Source organism: Hemicordylus capensis, chromosome 2 (assembly GCF_027244095.1).
Source record: "Hemicordylus capensis ecotype Gifberg chromosome 2, rHemCap1.1.pri, whole genome shotgun sequence".
Taxonomy (NCBI): Eukaryota; Metazoa; Chordata; class Lepidosauria; order Squamata; family Cordylidae; genus Hemicordylus; species Hemicordylus capensis.
This window is the reverse complement of record NC_069658.1, coordinates 417,671,225-417,692,031: the sequence shown is the minus strand read 5'-3', so window position 1 is coordinate 417,692,031 and position 20,807 is coordinate 417,671,225. Positions and strand designations below refer to the sequence as shown.

General features: G+C 45.0%; 1 protein-coding gene across 9 annotated transcripts in view; it reads left to right on the top strand.

The window, feature by feature from the left end:
• Positions 1 to 20,807, top strand: part of SCPEP1 (serine carboxypeptidase 1) — a 40,940-nt gene that overhangs the window by 1,748 nt on the left and 18,385 nt on the right. For 4 of the 9 annotated variants that reach the window (XM_053295498.1, XM_053295499.1, XM_053295496.1 and 1 more), the window contains exons 2-8: positions 467 to 606; positions 8,425 to 8,545; positions 13,209 to 13,354; positions 14,362 to 14,451; positions 16,218 to 16,373; positions 18,297 to 18,371; positions 19,223 to 19,295. In XM_053295498.1, coding sequence (XP_053151473.1) covers positions 514 to 606; positions 8,425 to 8,545; positions 13,209 to 13,354; positions 14,362 to 14,451; positions 16,218 to 16,373; positions 18,297 to 18,371; positions 19,223 to 19,295 — 754 coding nt within the window. In that variant the 5' untranslated portion in view covers positions 467 to 513. Of the gene's footprint in view, positions 1 to 466; positions 607 to 1,243; positions 1,302 to 8,424; positions 8,546 to 13,208; positions 13,355 to 14,361; positions 14,452 to 16,217; positions 16,374 to 18,296; positions 18,372 to 19,222; positions 19,296 to 20,807 lie in introns of all 9 variants that reach the window. The other 5 variants (XM_053295502.1, XM_053295501.1, XM_053295503.1 and 2 more) reach the window with 2 other exon arrangements.

Genomic DNA, 20,807 nt, shown 5'->3' with positions numbered 1-20,807 from the left:
TTGCCAACTCTGACTAAAGCTATTCTTGGATACACCCCACCCCACCCCCACCATCTTTTCACAATGTCAAGCCATCATAATATCCAGGATTGCTTTCAATGAAAAAGACTGATGCTGATTCTTGCAGACCCCAAACCAACCCTGAAGAGCTGGCAACTTAGGTTATTGAGCAAAAATAAAATTAATTAAAGACAATGTTAACTTGACCCCCTTCCCTTAAAAAGTGATGTAGGGCAAGGGTGGTGCTTGGATTTGAACATGAAGTGCAGAAATCTGTCCTGAACACGTCCAGCTTTCTAGGATCTTAAAACTTTCTAGGATCTAAGTTTTATATCTTGCATTCCTGACTGCCAGTTTTGAAAATGAGTGCTGTAAAGAGCGGCTAGGTGGCTGGCTATTACAATTTCAAATTAAGAATTATATAATAAAATACATACCACGTTTCACTGTGATCTTTCCATATAAGCCAAACAGAACATTGTGTTTTGCATCTTTCCTGGCTCCTGAAACTGCATGTGGGCATTTGAGCTGGGATTTGTTCCTGAAACAAAGGATGTTGCCTTCAACATGCATGCCAGCTTTCATTCTGATGTCTCAATCTTCAAGGTAGAGTGACATTGCATTGTCTTTTTATGTCTTCCTCTCCCTTGAAAACTAGTGTGCAGGGGTTTTATTTGTATGTTATGTAGGGTAGGGCTTGGGCCGGCATTCATCCTTGAAACCCAGAATGTTGTCTTTCATTCAACATTTCTGTGTTTGAGGAAGACGCTGCATTTCATTGCATTTCATTGTATGTTCCAACCCGGACCTTGAGATCTTCTTTGGAGGCCCTCCTCTGAGTACCCTTGCCAAACAAGGTGAGGAGGGTGGCTACTGGGCGGGGGGGGGGAAGCCTTTTTGGTGGTTTCACCCCATTTATGGAATAGCCTCCCAGTGAGATTTGCCTGGCTTCATCACTTTGTTCTTTGAGATGTAAAAACATCTTCAGGTAAAGACCTTTTTGTTAACTCAGGCTTTTTAAATTTAAATTATTTTAAAATTGATTTTAAGAGTTTTTTAATTGCTTTGTATTGTATTTTCTCCCCCTCCCCTTTTGGTCTATTATAATGTCATGTGTTTTTATTTTATATTTTAATGCTATGCTGTGAGCTGCCCAGATAACAATTTGTTATGGGGTGGCTAACAACGTTTATTATTATTAAGTGTATTTTGTTTTTTCCTCTTCTCTTTGAAATTTATACAGTGATGGAGCTGCTCTTCAGACTTGGAACAGAATTGTGTGGTGAATGTGTCTGTCAAATGTATGTGCACCAACTTTCATTCAAATATCTCAGTGCCTGAGGGACTTAATACATAATGAGCAAATGTACAAGCATGCAAGTTAAACCAAAGGCTTCACTTTACTCAGTCAATAGTAACAGCTGTGAAAAAGGCCAATTCCATGCTAGGGATCATTAGGAAGGGGACTGGAAATAAAACTGCTGCTATTATAGTGCCCTTATACAAAACTATGGTGCGGCCACACCTGAAGTATTGCGTACAATTCTGGTCACCAAATCTAAAAAAGGACATTGTAGAACTGGAAAAGGTGCAGAAGAGGGCAGCCAAGATGATCAGGGGCCCTAGAGCACCTTCCTTATGAGGCAAGGCTACAACACCTGGGGCTATTTAGTTTAGAAAAAAGGTGACTGTGCAGGGAGACATGAAAGAGGTCTATAAAATCATGCACAGAATAGAGAGAGTGGATAGAGAGAAATTCTTCTCCCTCTCACATTACACTAGAACCAGGGATCATCCCATGAAACTGATTGCCACGAAATTTAGGACCAGTAAATGGAAGTACTTTTTCACACGACGCATAATCAATTTGTGAAATTCTCTGCCCCAAGATGTGGTGACAGCCAAAAACCTGGATGGCTTTAAGAGGGGTTTGGATAACTTCATGGAGGAGAGGTCTATCAACGGCTACTAGTCTGAGGGCTATAGGCCACCTGCAGCCTCAGAGTTGAAGGGGATTAACAGCAGGAGAGAGGGCATCCTCTCAACTCCTGCCTGTAGGCTCCCAGTGGCATCTGGTGGGCCACTGTGTGCAACAGGATGCTGGACTAGATGGCCTTGGGCCTGATCCAGCAGGGATGTTCTTATGTAATAAAACACTGCGCTAATTACAATATTAGTGGCTCAAGCTCCAATCCTAAATAAACTTACTGGACTGGTTCAGACATCAGGTGGAACTTTGCCAGGCTCAGTGTGATGTCCCCTTGAACTCACTTCAAACCTTGGGGACAGATCTCAGGTTATTTGAAGCAAGCAGGCTAGAACAGACCAAGATTAGTAGGTTTGGATTACATGGCCACTCTCAGCTTATTGTAACTGAGATAGGAAGTAGGATTAGGAAAGAAGGAGGAATACCAGCATGGTGCCCTTTCACTTTATTTCCTCTAAAGACCATTCATGAGATGCAGGGGAGGTGTTGTCCCCTGGAACTGGCTCACAATCCACCACCTGCAGCAGCCTACTTCATGGTGGGGCCAGCTCTTTCCACAGGTGGTTGTAGCTAGAGCTTAAGCAGCATCAAGCAAGGGACAGAAAGAAACCTAGTGCAGCAAGCATTATGCCATCATTAAAGAGTAATTTCCATGTTTAAATTTTTATTGATTTTAACAATATCTTAACATTCACATCACATTAAAGAAATATTGACTTCCAGCTCGCACCTCCTCGTGAATCACTAACTTATTATTATTATTATAGCAATAACCCTTGCTATAATTGTTATTATTATAGCAATAACCCTTGCTATAATAGTAATTAATAGCTATAATAGTAATTAAAAACATATATCTTAAACCTTACAAACTCTATTTTGATCTACCCAACCTGCTATTATTACTAAATTTCAAACCCTGTTGTAAAATCAATATTAGGGAAATAGTTCTTTAAGTATAATAAAAATGGTTTCCAATCTTCTTTAAAACATTCCAAATTTTGATCTCTTATCAGTACTGTGAGTTTTGCCATCTCCGCATATTCCAAAATTTTTCTCAGCCAATCTTCTTTTGAAGGCAGTTCATTACTCTTCCATTTCTGCGCATATATTATTCTGGCCGCCATAGTAGTGTACATAAAGAATGTTAAATTGGTTGCAGAAAACACTCCTTGCGTTATTCCCAGCAGGAAGGATTCTGGCTTCTTAGGAAATGTCATTTTAAAAATTTTCTTTAACTCATTATATATCATGTCCCAAAAGGCCTTAGCCTTCCTACAAGACCACCACATATGAAAAAAGGTTCCTTCGGAGTGTCCACATTTCCAGCATTTGTTTGAAACATTTTTATACATTAATGCCAATTTTTTAGGTGTCAAGTACCACCTATACATCATTTTATAATAATTTTCTTTTAAAAGATAACATGCAGTGAACTTTAAATCAGTTTTCCATAATTTTTCCCAGGCTGCCATTTCTATATTATAGCCCACATCTTGAGCCCATTTTACCATAATCATTTAAGAGTAATTTCCTAGTTCAAGTACAGTTCATTTTGTTATGCACATCAGCCTGTTTGCATAATGTATGCAGTTTGTAGCACTAGCGGGAAATAATTATTGTAGAGATCCAGTATCTAGAGGTGTGGCTTGTTTCCTGGTTTCTCTGAAAACCAGGGAGGTAGGTCACTAGACTGTACCTTATTTTGATCTATCCAGAATTGAGAAGACATGATTTTTAAGTGTGCAACCCATATCTTACTGGAAAAAATAGAATGGTTTTAATGGTTTTTGGATTTCATCCTGAAGCTTTCCGGAACAACTTTACAAAGCTAGTACAGGTGGCCCTTGTCACTCATGGTTCCAACAACCGTGGTTTCACGTATCTGCGGACAGGCCGTGGAGACCTGATTTCTTTATCTGTGGTGCAAAAATAGTCTAAAATTTGCCTGTTCATGGTTGTGGGATTGCCAGGAATGACTTCCAGTGTCATTTCTGTCAGTCATTTTAGAGACCAGAGCCATTTTCAGGCTCTTTCTTAAAACAAAACAAATTTTTTTTTTTGCTGAACATTTGGCTGATTTGGGGGTTTCCAGGGGAATTTCTGGAGCTCTGCAGCCCTTGAGAGTAAGGTGTGTAGTTCTACTCTTATTTTTTTAAGGCTCCCCCCAAAAAAAACCCTAAGCCCCAATCCCCATAGAGCAGTGGTTCCCAACCAGGGTGCCTCCAGTTGTTGCTGAACTCCCATCACCCCCAACCACATTAAATTGTAGCTGGGAATGATGGGAGTTGTAGTTCAGCAACATCTAGAGGCACTCTGGTTGGGAACCACTGCCATAGAGTGAAGGTTTTGTTATTTGCAGTTTCTGTATTCACACTAATTGGCGGGAACAGAACCCCCGCGACTAATGAGGGCTACCTGTACAGCCAAGCATGCATGTTGCTGCAGTTCAGAAGGTGAGCAAGGAATCTGATGAGCGATCATCTACATTTCATCATATGCTGGCAGGGTTTTCTGAGTAGTCAGTTCTGCAAGAGGATTTGAGACCATGCCCTGGGTTGCCAGCTGATCAAAAAAAAATAGTGTGGTCTGCTCTTAAGTCCTTAGCAACACCTTGGTGGGCAGAAATCAGCAAGTGAAGTTTTTTACTGCATGATCAATCACTGATATCTGCATAGCAAGCTACTGTCCAAAGCACAGGAGTAGGGAAGATTAAAAAATCGGCAACCTTAACAGTGACTGGGTCAAGGCCACCTTGTCTGGCAAGGCTTTTAACTGAGAGCTTATGCTGCTGAGATCAGCACAGTATCTCCAAACGGAGCATAATGCCAATAATGGGATGCAAACAAATAGTGAAAATGAGGCACAGCAAAAGACTTGTTTAGACTGTCTGGAGAATGTTTAGATGAGGGCAACCTTTGTGACTACATGAAATGTGCAAACAAACTGGTTTAAGTTGAGGCACAGATCTGTTGGTCTTCTTCTGATACAGCGTTTGCTTTTTCTCGAGTCCATCACACCAGAATTGGTTATCCACGTGAATTTTTTGGGATTGTGTCATAAAACCAAGGTGCCATCTGGTTTGTTTGTTTGTTTGTTTGAAGGGTTCAACTCCTGTGCCATTTTAATAGCTTGGCTCTAGATGTCACATAACAGTTTGACACTTAGAAACCAACAGCTTGATCCTCTGAAAAATTAGGGATGCCTAAAGCCATTGAAATGAACCAGTTTATGTATGCCTAACTCTTCATAGGATGGGGCTGCAAGTATATGACAAACTATCGTTCAGTGGTAGAGCAGATGCTGCCAAAGGTCCCAGGTTCATTCCCTGGCCATCTCTAGGTAAAGCTGGGAAAGAATTCTGTCTGAAACCCTGAAGAGTCTCTGCCAGTCACTGTAGATAATACTGAGCTAGATGAACCAGCTCCATATGTTCACACATCAGTTCTTTCTATATGGGGAAAAGCTTCCCCTCCAAATTCCTATATCTCAGGTGACTGTCACAGGCTCAGCGGTTGTACTTCCTCCTCATCTGTATCCACCCTGATTTTTCCAGGGCAAACATTGTTCAATAATGTGGGTGGTGCGTTCACATATCAGTGTGAACTGGTATGTGAAATATTATGAGCCTGGCTGTCTGGAATGAATGGGCCTGTTTTGCCTGTCCAATATGATGGGTGATGATTGATTACTCTAACCTCTGGAATGTTATACCCATCAGAGTTTGGGGGAGGGAGGGAGGGAGAGATATCTAGAAGGAATTCTTGCCATCTGAATTTAGGCCCAGGGAGGAACCTCATTCTCACTGTAGCCCAAAGTGCTTTACCTTCATCCAGTTTCCAACTCTCTCTGGCCTAATTCTCACCAAGGTGGTAAACCTGTGTATGGGCTGTCCCACTTCAGATTGTAGTTTGGAGCTCACATGATGAATATATTCCTTCATACAAAACAATTCCCTCCATGTAGAAAGCTGGGTGTCTAACTTTCTCCCTGACATGCTAGTTTTTTTTAATGTGCCAGGATATTTATATGGAAATAAATATCCTCATCACTGAAGCCTGGTGGCGATGAGCAGAGATCCCGTTACTTGAGCATAACTTTCTTTCCAGACTTTCCTGCTCCATCCTGACCATTCTTTCTGTGCCATCAGGTGAGGCTTCACCTGCAGTGTGAAGTGGTCCAGCCAAGATGCAAGTTTACCTCGTTAGTGGGAAGTAGGCCATAGAAAGAGCCATGACCTGGCTGACAGCAAAGCACTTTGGAGTGAATTTAGATGAAAGATTTGCAGTCATGCTGTCTGCTTTGGAAGCTAGCTGCTTCCAAAGTGCCTGCCTGCCTCTCTCTCTCTCTCTCTCTCTCTCTCTCTCTCTGTGAGAATGAAACAGGTACCATATTTACCTGAATAGAAGATGACTCTGAATTTAAGACAATGCCTTTACAAGATAGAGGTTAAATACAAGTTAGACCTGTTGTTGCCAGAACCTAAGGGGTATACTCGTGGGTCAAATGGGCCATAACCCAAAATTTGACTTTAAAAAGCCAAATCTGGCAACATTCTGAATCAAAGATGACCCCACATGTTTAACAGGAAAGAAATGGGAAGGGGGGAGACCTGGTCTTGAATTCGGGTAAATACAGTACTACAAAGTTACAATGAGTCTCCAGTGCCTTCTCGCATTGAAACAGGATAAAACCCTGTTGTGTAGTCCCTGGACTTTTCAGGGCAGTAGGAAGTGCTTAACCATGTAACTTGTAAATGGATTTGGTGGAAACGGTTGGAATTCAAGTTATGAGCTTGGCTGTTCCAGAAGCAATACGCCTAGCCCAAAAGCCATGGTGTTGGTGCAGATGCAGGCTAGGAAGGGCAGGTTGCTGTTTAGAGTGGGTAGTGTGGATTGCTGATTGCCTGCAGCACAGTCGGGATGCTGCTACCTAATGGCGCCATGGGGAAACGCTTGACTAACAAGCAGAAGGTTGCCGGTTCAAATCCCTGCTGGTACTATATTGAGCAGCAGCGATATAGGAAGATGCTGAAAGGCATCATCGGGGCTCTGTGGGCACCAGAAGTTGAAATCGACTCAACAGCACACTTTACTTACTTAGCTGTGTAGCAGGTACTGAGCAGCTGCCAGATGTAGCGCTGCATCTCTGCTCTGTGCTGCTTGTGCCTTTTGTGTACCTGCACTGCAGCAGTGAGGTCTGTTGCAGCCTAGGTGGATGGGTTGTTCCCATTCCTTGGCATAGGGAGAACTTTTGTGCAAACTAAAGGTGCCTGTGTTCTGGCGACTTTGTTTTGGGTATAGTTGCCATGCTCCCCCCAAATTCTGGGTTTCACCCGGATTTTAAGCATCTCACCCAGATTGCTTAGCCCACCCAGATTTGCCCAGATTTCAGCTTTCATTAAAACAAAAGCTAAGCCCTAGCCCTTGTAAAAACTAAGTTATGGAGCAAAATGTGCAGTCACTATTCTGCTCAAATTATTTTCAAGCCAAATTACATATATACAAATTAGGCACCTGAATTTGGAAAGCCAGAATATGGCAACCCTAGTTTTGTGTAGCTGTGGGAAGGGGCAGAGTTGTAATCCTGCCATAAGAAGTGTGTGTGCTAGACCAGGTTCCTAATTCTGTGCATTAGAAACTAAGAATATAAGAACAGCCCTGCTGGATCAGGCCCAAGGCCTATCTAGTCCAGCATCCTATTTCCCATAGTGGCCCACCAAATGATTATGGGAAGCACACAGGCAAGAGATGAAGGCATGCCCCCTCTCCTGTCAGTGCTTTCCTACAGGTGGTCTCCAGAAGCACAGGGAATGATGGGAATTGTAGTCCCACAACACCTGAGGGGATCCAAGGTTGGAAACTCCTGTGCTAGAGACTAAAGCACAGCCATGCACTAACATGGCCTATTCTAAGATTTTGAACTTTACATGTATCACTCGTTCCAAGAAGGCTAGTTAGCTACTAACAGCTTTACACTGTATTAAATCCAAATATTTGACAGTGCTGGCAATCAACATTGACCGAGAATAACTGACCCAAACAGATGAGGCCAAATTAGCTTTCATCCTCCAAACACAAAAGAAACCTGTTATTACAGCGCTGCCTTGCTGTAACAGAAACACAAGATGCAAGTAGTGAAACATTTGCATGCCCAAACCTTTGCCAACCTAACAGAAACCACGATCTGGACACAGTGTTGAAACTCCTCCATACAAAAGTGCTCACTTCACGCTATTAAAAAACAGTTGTCATCCATCCAGCTTACAACGTGAAAAGTTGGCCCCAACCCAAATTCTCTCCTCCAAAAAGCTTTCGGGAACTGTCAGAGAAAACATTGGCTGCAATTCTCAGGCAGAGGATGAAAGAAGGCGCCCCTGGGCGGGATACGCTTGCCAGTTCCCTTCATAACAAGCGCTCGACACTTCCCTCTTTCAGAAACAGCTGACCAGGCGCTGGAGTCACATGATTTCTACTTGGGGAAATCACCACATCCTTGCAGAAATGTTGCCGAAACAACATGCTGTCGTGCTGTTCTCTCTGGTGGCTCTGAGTGCAGGTACTCGTCATTGGTGTGTCGGGGGCGGGTGGGGAGGGGAAGAGAAGAAGTGAATGCTTGGTCCAGAGACCAGTGATGTTTGCGTCGATCCTAATTGCATGCCTGTGGAAGTAGATCCCACTGCCTTGAGGCGGGGAACGGGAGGGGGGGGTGGATTATAAAAGGAACTTGCTTCTGAGTGGAAAGCTTTTTTGGGGTGTCTGGTGTGTTAATTCAGAGCTCTGATGAGCTGCAAGTCACACAAAGTTCCTCTTTCTTTTGATCGGGTTTTCCTTCCCACCCCCATCCCTGGACCACAGGCAAAGCAAGATGGAGATCCTGAAAGTGAAATTTCAGCAAGTGCAGCTTGTCACATCACTGGGTCAGGGTGAGCTTCAGCTGCCAAAATTGCATCTTATGGTCTGCTACAAAAAGTGTCCCCCCTGGAATCTGGTCATTGTTCCCCACCCCTCCCCATATAGCCTCTTCTTGGGTAGCATTGCAACTGTTTATGCTCTCACTTAGAGGAGTGGTCCATTGGACAAACCGTTTGATTTCTGATGTTAAGCTGAGATTCGGAGCATGCCAATTGAGAAACAGGTTCCACTAAAATCAAGGGACATCTTGAGTGGGAGTTGGCACTGCAGCTGTGGTTGAACTTCAGCACCCATCATCTTCAGCCACAATGAATTGTGGCTGGGGATGATGGGAGCTGTATTTCAGCAGCAGCTGAAGTGCCAAAGGTTGCCTTCCCCTGCTATATAGGATCAGATAGGGCCCGTCCTATTAGACTGGAGCTTGACTGGCTCCAAGCCTGTTTTCTACAACACATCTCTGTGTTGTAGCTAGCAGCTATTGTTTGATTCCAGTAAGAAGTCTGAATGATGCTTTTCTCATTATTGTGACTGATGTTAGATCCAGGGACATATTTAGTAGCTGCTGAAATCGAAGGACGCTTGTGTACATTACATTGCACTGGAAGAGCGTAGCACCCGATGGTTACAGATCAGAAAAGAGCAAGTCAAAAAAGAGATGTAAGAGGTTATTTATGAAGCAACAGGGATCTCAGTGCCTTTTGAACTTAAACTCTTCACACAAAAAGAATTAGATCTCTCTGACTGCCCCATGATCCATTACAATTGTGTTCCTGCTAATGTCTGGTAGATATGTATTTTGGTCCAATGTGATGAGCGTGTGCATGTGAATAAGTATTTGTGCTTGCATACATGTGTGTGGAGTGTTGCACTTCCAGCATGTCTTGTGGCAGTTAAGCAACACTGAGAATCCCTTTGCCTTCCCACCCCACATCTGAAAGCAACAAAGAGATTAATAAGTAACTGCGCTTAAACTGGAAGAAAACAGTATTTTTCCTTGATACTTAAGATAAGCTGCTTCTCCCATCTCAGCCCAATATGTTTCAGTCTAAACTAAGTCAAAGAGGGAGATGAGGACCTTTATCTGTGAAAGCTGTGTATGTTTGCAGGATTTGCTCTTATGCACACATACATGGAAGTAAATCCCACGGAACACAGTGGGATTTCTGAGTAAACATGCATAGGAAGATAGGAAGCTGCCATATAGTGAGTCAGACCATAGGTCCGTCTAGCTCAGTATTGTCCACACAGACTGGCAGCGGCTTCTCCATGGTTGCAGGCAGGAATCTCTCTCAGCCCTATCTTGGAGAAGCCACCAGGGAGGGAACCTGGAACCTAGATGCTCTTCCCAGAGTGGCTCTACCCCCTCAGGGGAATATCTTACAGTGCTCACACATCTAGTCTCACATTCATATGCAACCAGGGTGGACCCTGCTCTCATCATCTGGAAGTAGTTCATCTGTAGTTGCAGGGGCGTAATGAGGCTGGAGTGGGCCCAGAGAAAAAATTTAAAATGGGCCCCTCACTGATATACACACACTCACTTCACATGTGACTTGCCTCTGGGGGGCCCCTCGAGGCATGGGGGCCCCCAGGCAGCCGCCTCCCCTTGCCTAATGGTAGTTACGCCCCTGTGTAGGTGTAAGGTTATGATCTTGAAACTGCTCACTCCCAGATAAATTACACTGATTGCAGCAGGTCTGCTGCTGTGGCCTAAATTGCTGGAGGATTCTGGCCTACATTGGTCTCTGCCTTCCACCAAAGAGAGTTTGGAAGCCACAGAAGAGACAGAAAAGCTCTTGCAAGGGAGCTGTTTCCTATGCCTATGCTAATCAAGCTGCAGCTGTGGCTAGTGTTGGCAGGCTGCAATCTGTCTCCTTAACAGCTCTGCAGCTGCTGGTGAAGAAGATATAGTTGTGGCTTATCCCACCCTGCCTCATCATCCGTCCTCCCCTTCTGTCTGCTGGAGCAAGCAAGGTGGAAAGTGGGAGGTGTGGCACAGAAGGCCTTAAAGAGACAGAAAATATTTTTGGGTTGTCTCCTGGTAATCTTAGTCATTGAATCCCACAGGAGAAGTGGCTTAGTCACAGGATACTAAGAGGAAGGTTGCATCTGACTCATTATAGGCTTATGAGCTGTTTCAGCAAGGGTGACTAGATGCAGGGATGCAACCTTTGTGTCGAAGAGGGTGGTTTGGCAAGTGCTGCTTATCCTAGAGCAGGGCTGCTCAACTTTGGCCCTCCTACAGATGTTGGTTTACAACTCCCTTGATCCTTTGATAATGACTACTGTGGCTGAGGATTATGGGAGTTGTAGTCCAAAAGCAGCTGGCGGGGAGGCAAAGTTGAGCAGGCCTGTCCTACAAGGATGAGAAAAGCAGCACTTGCTGAAATTCCCACTTCTGCACAGCTGTTGATGGTTCCGGGGTCCCAGTGAAATTAATAGAGTTTATCCACAAAATAACAGTCCTTTGGATCAGTATGCCAGAGGATGTTGTGCAATTTCTTGGAGGTAGAGCAAAACACCTTTCTTAATGCCTACAGATTGTGACGCAATATAACATCCGTTTCAACTGTTAAATACATAGCTCAGAAGTGGAGGTCACTTTACAGTCTCCCTTCCCTGAAGTTTTGTGGATAGGGACATTGTCCTCAAAGCATCTCCAGAGAAGAGCCACAGGCAGGCCTCCTCATTCCTCTCACTGTTGTTAAAATGCCTGATGCCAGGCTGCGATAACTGTTTGCTGAATACTGTCTTGTTCAAGGCTTTCCTGCTGATGCTCACTGCTAAAAACTGCGTCATGGGAGTCTCTAAGGCAAAATAGATCTTGGGGTTTACTCTGACACTAAAGCTAAGGTCAACCAGTGGCTAGAGCAAGTCTAGCCTTTAGGAGAGTAGAGCCTTTAGGAGAGTAGAGCCTTTAGGAACTCCACTTTTCTCTTATAAGGACTGGACTTGCTGCATGAAGCAGTTAGAGGCGTCAACCAACTCTCGGGGGTGGGGGGAATGTGGCAACCATATTCTTGCTTTGCCCTGAAGGTCACTGGGCAGTACTGGAAATATGCTTAACTTTGAGCCTAAAGTTTCCCTTCTAGAGTCACTAAGGGGACAGAATGAGGTAATGTTGGGATGCCATTAAGGAAGAATGGGGGAAGAGGACAAGAGCGCCTCTATCTCTGGCCAGCTCACTAGTTCTACACATGGAGTGACGATGGTTTTAAATACTATTCTTAATGGACAATGGGTATAAATACAAGGGATATAAATACTGTACTTAAATGGGCCTGTCTGTTTGGCATGTATGTATGTCAAAGATGCATATCCGTGTGCATTAAGGAAAAAATGATTGTCCCGTACTGACAACAATAATTATTGTGAAGTATTTAAAAAGGCGTGGGAATAATTGCGGAACAATATTCTCTCCACACTTTAACCTTGAATATAGCCAAGGAAGTGCAATGGTCTGAGTGTTGGACTACAAACTGGGATTCCCAGCGATAGATTCCTGCTCAGCCATAAAGCTCCTTGGGTCAGCAGAGGTGGTGTTGTTGAGTCAGCCAGATCAGGCAGCATCTGAGGGCCCTCTGGACTGAACCGCGCCCACCCCCAGGTTACCTGCTGGCAATGTTGGTGTGAATTGGCTGAGAGACTTATGGCACTGCTGTCTCTTTTCCCAGCACCCACCATTGGCCGAAGAAAGCATCCTCAGAGGCCCCTGTAATATTGTAGGGCCTCTTGGGAATGAGCTGATGGGGAAAGCAGGAGAAGGATGTGCTGTCATCGGAGCCTCACGGCCAAGAGATGTGTGCAGCAGCTCCTCTTTTCCCATTCTCCTTGGTCCCTGTCAGCCAATGGCCTTTCTCCCAAAGGCCCCTAGGTCGCCAGGGGCCAACTGGGGAGCAACAGATGCAATGGTGGTGGATCCTGAGGGAGAGGAGTTGCTACCACCAGCTTGCTTTCCTTTCTCTGGTAAACAGGGGGCCCAACATGTTATGGTGGGTCCCCAGGACCCCCTGCAGCCTAACACTTCTGCTTTGGGCCAGTCACCTGAGAGAGGGTGACTGGCCAGGGTTATTGTGAAGATAAAATAAAGAAGAACTCTGTATGTTGCCCGGCCTGGCTGGGAGGAAGAGCAGAATAAAAATGCAACAAAATGTTAACAATGTACAGAAGTGGCTCTACGCTGTGTGTTTAAAATAGGATAACCCTTTTTCTTAGTACTGCAGTCAACAAGGTTCTTATGTATTTATGCTGGCAAGTACATGCTCTGCCCTCACCAAGCAAAGTCCCTGTTTCTTTCTCCTTTCTAGGTGTATTAATCAAAGAACCCAGAGAACCAAAGCAGGCCTGGGATTATGTCCCTGTCCGAAGCAATGCAAGCATGTTCTGGTGGTTGTACTACGCCAACAGCCCTACGCAGAATTTCACAGAGCTCCCACTTATCTTGTGGCTTCAAGTAAGTTGGGACAAGATGTGGAGTGATTTGTGAGGAGATTCTGCTTCAATGGGGGGTATGTAGGGGGTGATAACAGGAAACAGGTCATGGGTAGATTTGCCAACTAACTGGCCTCAGCTGCTGTGCCTTTAACAGTGGTTTGCTCTGTAGCAATTCACAAAGCATAGAATTAAAAATAAATATGATCACCTGATAATGCAGATCAAGGTACTGGTAAAGGCACAGCAGTTAGGCCAAGTTGAAAAGTTGGCCACCCAAATCATGTGTTTTGGAGAGGCATGTCCCCTCCCTTTTAGTGTCACAAGTGACTCCAATGTGGCTTGGAGTTAGTTGCCCATTGACTAAATCAGGGGTTCTCAACCTTGGGTCCCCAGATGTTGTTGGACTTCAACTCCCATAATCTCCAACCAAAGGCCACTGGGGCTGGGGATTATGGGAACCCCTGGACTAAATACTTCCCTTAGGCAGACCAAAGGAAGTCTTTGGTATCTGAATATATGTATATCATGGTAGCTGGTTCTTCAGTAGCAGAGGACTAACAGCATATTGAGATCTGCCAATTGCAAAGCAAAATCTGAAAGACATGGCAAAGGCATCCCACTGTTCTGAATTGGCAACTCTTCACAATGTATGAAAAGCCATCTTTTGAAGGGCTTTTAACAGCTGCATGAATGAAGAGGAATTCAACTTTTTTCATCATTGCATGTGTACTGTATGCTGTGAAAAGCTGCACTTGTTGAAATGTTATGCAGCTGTTAAAGGCCCCTAGGAAGTGTGAGATTGGCAACTCTAATGTTAGGTTACATGGAACACCATAGCATCTTGTGACTCTGAGGAAAGTGACTCCCTGTTTGGCAGTGGGCTTGTTGTGTTGCCTTAGGTAATTCCTTCCTGCATGATGTGGATGAGGTGGTGGTGAAGGAGAAGGAGAAGAAGAGCAGCTGCTAACTACTTCACAGGGTTTTGTGGAGACAGACTCATCCTTTTTCACCTCCATTGTTTTGTAGGGAGGTCCAGGGGCTTCAGGCTGTGGATTTGGGAATTTTGAAGAGATTGGTCCGTTAGATAGCAATCTAAAACCAAGAAGGACAACTTGGGTATGTATGGCTTATGACGAGGAGTTTCAACTTTTCCTTGCTGAATTATAGTTCACAATCTTCTCATAATTGTGTGACTAACTGGGCCAAAAGTGTCCTTTGCTATGTAAGTTGGAGGAATCTTCCAGGTCATAACTTCTAAAGTTTGCAGACAGTTGTGCTGCATTGTACAATCTTTGTTTTCAATTCCTGTTTCATTTTGCTCATGCAGTACCTTGATTTCAGTATAATTCCTACTTCCCCTCTCCTTTAGCAGCACACATATGCTGCCAAAGTTGCCACCTTTTTTTCTGGCTCCATTCCTGTATGGTTTACTGGTGTCTGAAATACAGACCTGTATGTAGAAACCTAAAGGCGTGGGCATGTGCATGCTCTCACAAGTTTTTTTGATGTCCGCTCAGTTAATTTTAGATCCAACTCAGGCTGAATCAGGAAGGCCCCACTTTGAATGCACGTGCACACACACACACTGCCTTGATACTGTTACCCAGAAAAGAATTCATTCTGCATATACATGAAATGAATTAAAGGCAATACTGCACCATTCTTTCTTAAAAATCAACTATCTACCGGGAGAAGGATTTCTATTTGGACTATGGGATGGTGTGAGAGGAGTCTAACTCTTCCCTCTACATTGCCACCCCGATCTGAATTATGCCTCCTGTGACTTATTAGGCAGGGAGGAGATCATGTCAGGAGCTCCAAACACAGAGCTTCCTTATCTAGTCTGGTTCTTAAGCCCCTGTTAAAGATTGGAGGGGTATTTTGTATGTGTGTGTGTTGCAAGATGAGCAACAGGACGCTCTTGTATATGCCGAACGTCAAACTGCAGCAAATGCAGGTGTATTTCAAAAACATTCACACATATTTTCTTTGTATACCGCCTCTAAATTCCTGCAATGGTGCAGGTAAAAAAAGTGCTCGGAACCATCCGCTTACAACAACTTAATTTTATTTCCAAAGCCATACAGGCAGGGATAACTTTACTCCTCAGAAGTCCCTAGGCCTGACACCTCCTCGCATGCCCCCCACCTCCAACAGCTTGCTGAGACCACCAATCATAATGCTGCCCTCCCTTTCAGTCTGAATTAGTGTTGGAAATTTGAAGAGTATTTCAAGGTTTCTCCCAAGGAGAAATTTTTGGAGATTTCCCCAATATTGGTTGGTTTGGATGAAACAGCCACTGACACACATGGTCAGGATGGAGATGTGTTGAGAGTGCACCTGCCCTGACATCATTGTGTGAGGGGGGCTGTTTATCTCAGTTGCCCCTCTAGGTGCATTCCCAGTGCCTGTTTAAATAGGTATTTGGAACATGTGTAGAGAGGCAATTCAGCTGAACAGCCCTGTCATGTTACAAAAAGACATGCCAAGAGTGCCCTGGGATGTCCTTCAGCAATGTCATGGCAATTTTGGTACAACCCTGTCAGTATTGTGTGTCAGGTGGGCATCTTGCCTGACCCCAGATGGTTCTTCACAAGACTAGAAAACTGACCAGAATCTCCTGACCTCTCGGGTGCCCTCCAAGTCTTCCTACACCTGGATCTTTTAGGAAAGCCGTCTCTGGATATGGGGAGTTTAAATCTGTTTGCTGCAAATATCTGGAGCTGAAGTAAAAGGTGTATATGGGAAACCTCTGAAAAGCTGTATTTTGTTGAGTACACAGTCATGCTTTGCTCTGTGGTTAAGGCATTTCTGATGCTTATTTTGCACACGTTGCTGATGTGGCTGAAGATTTACTCTGCTTGTTTCTCTTGGTGGCACAGTTGCAGTCAGCAAGCCTGCTGTTTGTGGATAATCCTGTTGGCACTGGATACAGTTATGTTAATGATAGCAGTGCATACACAACAGATCTCTGCGCAATCACTTCTGATATGATGGTCTTACTTCAGAAGTTCTTCTGCTCTAAGACAGAATTCCAGGCAAGTATGGTTGTTATCTTAACTGGGCAAAGAGGTACCTTTTTAACATGGTGATTCTCTTTATTTAGCAGGGGGAGAGTTTCTGGCCCTATCCACCCCCCAGCACAGTACCTCCAGTGACTTGCTGGTGTCTTTCTTGTGTTTCTTTTTAGATTGTGAGCCCTTTGGGGACAGGGAGCCTATGTATGTATGTATGTATGCATTATTTCTCTATGTAAACCGCTTTGGAAACTTTCGTTGAAAAGCGGTATATAAATTTTTGTTGTTGTTTTCATGACTGAATTAAGAGAGAAGGCCATAAATATCTGAGAGGCAGGAGTATTTCTGCAACTAGAGCAGAGAGTAGTCCACTGAATTGCCTACATGGGCACAGAATTGAGCATCCAGCACTCAGTTGGGCATCCCGAGCCCAGAACTACACACATTACTGCACTGAGAGTTTTCCTGCCTCTGCAAATAGCAGCTGGTGATGAAATGGAGCGGCATTCCACCCTGAGAATCTCCATTTGAATGCGTGTGGGTGGTTTTTTAAAAAACATTTCTAGCCCTAATGGCTGTGCAAAAAGACTTTAAAATCTTTGAGCAGTATCTGCTGAAATCTCCAAAGCCAAACAGGACTAAGCGACAGTTAGGACTTGATAACTGGGTGCCTACACAATGCTCTTGTCTCTTTTTTGTAAGAGTTTTGCTCCTTCACATTAAGTCTGTCCTCCCTTTTCTCCTTGAAAGCCAATGTGCTGTAGTGGCTAGAGTGTTGGGCTGAGACTGGAGAGACCCAGATTCAAATCCATACTTTGCCATAATACTCACTGGGTGACCTTGTGCCAGCCCTGCTTTTTTAGTGTAACCTACCTCACAGTGAGGATAAAATGGTGGAGCCATATGCACTCTTGGAAGAGAAGAGAGGGCAGGACAACATAATATTTCAGTCTTTGAGTAAAATTACTGTATATGATCTCCAAATGCAGGCAGTTTAAGACTTTACCCAGCCCTTTGATCAGTGTGAGGATTTTTAAGAGCACTTTATATCCATCAGTGCAGATATTATTATATTTGCTCCTGTGCCTGTTTTTAGCTGTAACTTACTGTTGCTGTTTTTATTAAATATTTGGTTTTTTTAAACTTTTAGTAAGGGCTCTTGGGGTAAAAGGTGGCCTAAAAATGCAATGAATAAATTGTATGATTTTTATTTTACTAGGATTTGTTTTATGTGCAATTGCCCCCCCCCCGCCCCCAATCTTTGGAATAGGACAGGAGATATGTATGTATGTTTGTTTGTCTTTTGCTCTTATGTCTGCAAAAAGAAGCAAGTGTGTCACGTTTTGGTCTCGTACCTCAGAATAGCAAAAGATTTTGCTGTGTGAGTGAGTGTAAGAAATGGGTGAAGGTCTGTTTTTGTGGATGACAGAGAGTAAGGCTGTTCACACAAGCAGCCCTACCAGCTCATGTGAAATGTCTGGATTGAGGCCAGTCCTGGCGCTGCCCTGCCAGGTAGCCCAGAGTCATGTCCCCCTACCCCCACCCCAGCCTTTTACCGGGTTAAAGGGTATAAGTGTGCCCTTCTCCCTGGGTCCCCAGGCATGGGTCTGCTTGGGCTGACACATGACTGGGGCAGCCCTGCAGACACGGAGCCGGGCACCTAGAGTGTCCAGCTTGTGGAGGAATCCCCCAATGCACCACATTCATTGCACGTTGCGTTGTGGGATTTCTGGAGAGTGGGCAGTGTTTTCTTGGCCTCCAGAATGCCATCTCCTGGATGGGATCCAGGAGATGCTGTGGGGGAAGGTACGTGTACTCCTGCCTTCCCTCCCATACCTTCTGGCCCTCCCTAGCCACCAGGGATCTGGGTTGTGAGAATGACCTCGGTGAGTTAAATGTTCAGTGCTCAAAGTCCTAACTGCTCTTATGTGACTTCCCTTGTAGACTATTCCTTTCTACATCTTTTCAGAATCTTATGGAGGAAAAATGGCTGCTGGCATTGCTTTGGAGCTTCATAAGGTAAACCAAATCCTTTCTCGTTAAGCTTGTTCTTTGGTAGTAGAAAGTTTGTGTTTATGCCTCACCAGTGAGAAACTGAGGGAAAAGCCAGACTGTCTTATCTATCTACCTGTGCGCGCACACACGTTTTTACAGTGGGTTCTTCTCCTGCAGTCTGAATCTGGCTCTTCAACTGGTGGCATAAAATATAACTAGCAGTTCAAATGCTAGATGAGCCATTGAGCCAGTCCTTGGTCCCCTTCTATGTTAGACAAACTGTCTAGCTTATGTATCTTTTTTTTTTTAAAGTAGGTGAGGTGTGGTGTGTGTGTGTGTGTGTGTGTGTGTGCAAGTCATATGAAACACTTTTTATTCATGTCTTTCATCCATGTTACCTGTGATCCCTTTTTTAGCTGGAGATTTCAGGGATTGAACTTGGAACCTTCTGCATGCAAAGCAGATGCTCTACCATTGAGCTATGTGGTTCATTCTGCATCTTATAAAGCAAAATTAAAGCTAAAAGCCTGCTCTGGGAATTAAGGGGATTTTTTTGAGGAGGAGTGCTGGTGATCTCATGGGTGCTAGCTAATAATCACTAGAGCCATAATGCAATATCAGATGAGGAATCTACTTTTCCTTGATTTAACCTGGAACCACACCAAAAACCTGTAGAATCTATTTGTTTTTTCAAAGGCTGCTTCAGGTTTGAAGTATTCACAGTACTTTTTAACAGAGGTTAAGGTTTGACTGGAATTCAACTCAAACACACATTCCTATTTTGCCCTAAGAAAACTGTCCCTGCCTCCCATTGAATGGAATGAAATCAGGCATCTTAATTTAATAGTAACTGTCTTCTGACTTTGTTTTGAAAGGCCATTCAAGCTGGGAAGATAAAATGCAATTTTCGTGGGGTAGCCCTTGGTGATTCATGGATTTCTCCCCTAGGTATGTTAATAGGAACTAGCCGACCTGCACAGATCATCTGTGCACTCTTTGGGGCTGGCTGTTCCCCACTCCCACCTGCCTCACTCTCTCTTGCTCGCCCTCTCCCCCCCCCCCGCATTGAGCATTTTACCTCACCAGGCGGTGGGCGGCCATTTTCGGCCAAACCTAACCACTGCCACAGGTCCTCCTTGCTGGGCAGCGGGTGGCCAAAAACGGCCCCGCTGCCGTTCCTCCTCCCGGGCAGCAAACAGGGAAGTCTCACCGCCCATTTCCCTCCCACCATGGCCTCCAACGGGTACCGGGGCTGCGCCCCGCCGCCCATTTGCCTCCTGCCCCAGGCTGCAACGGGCACTGGGGCTGTGCCAAGGCTGCCGCCTCAGGCCGTTTTGCGGCCCGCCACCACATCAGCTGCCTTTTTTTTTTTTTTGCCCCAAACTCTTGCCCAATGCCAGGAACTCTCGCAAGAGTTCCACTGCCAAATCCTGGGCACGCATGCCAGCTAAGAGAATTAAATATATAGACTAACTGAACCTGCACAGAGCATCTATGCCCTCTTTGGGGCTGGCAGTTCCCCCCACCTTCTGACCCAGTCTCTCCCGCCCTCCCTCCTGCCTTCTGCCCCAGTCTTCTCAGCTTATTGTCCCCAGCCGCCGGCAGCACTTTCCTTCCTTGCTGGGCGCAGCTCCGTCGCCCGCCTAGCCGGGCGGTTGGGCTGGGCCGCGCTGCCGCCTCCATTTCCGCTGCTGCCACCTCCCCACCGCATCTGTTGCCGGGCTGCTCTCAGCGGCGCGGCTCTAACGCCACCCGCTGCCGCCTCCTTCCTGGTGGCCCAGCCGCCTCCCCAGGCTTGCCAGGGCCAGGCTGGGCCGCCGCCTCCATTACCGTGGTCGGAACTCTCGCGTGACCTTTCGAGAGTTCCACTGTGAAGAGGAGTTCCACCCCAAAGAGCTTGACACGCATCCCCACAGTCGGCTAAGAGAATTAATAATATAGATGCTTTGAACATTGCTTCTTTCATTTCCATATTAACTCTTGCTCTGGTTTCAAACAAATTTCAAGGAAGATTCTTTGCTCTGTAAAATGTGTGCTGTAGTTTTAGTTGCAAACTTTTGGGTTAGCCTTTGAGCAGATTAAGCTAAAACATTTCAGAATGGCAGAGCAGATCAATGCACATGGCAGGCATGGTTACTGGCTGCTTAAAGAGTGCTGATAAAGAGGCATCTATAATTAAGGAGAGCTGGTCTTGTGGTAGCAAGCCTGAATTCCCTCAGGGGAATATCTTGCAGTGCTCACACATCAAGTCTCCCATTCATATGCCACCAGGGCAGACCCTGCTTAGCTAAGGGGACAAGTCATGCTTGCTACCACAAGACCAGCTCTCCTCTGGTCTTGCTCAGCCCCCCCCCCCACCCCAACTCAGGCTTTGGAGATTCCACAAGAGAAAGGGGTTTTCCCAGCCTGGATATGCCAGAAACTGAAGGTATGCCAGGACCTTCAACATGCAAAGCATGT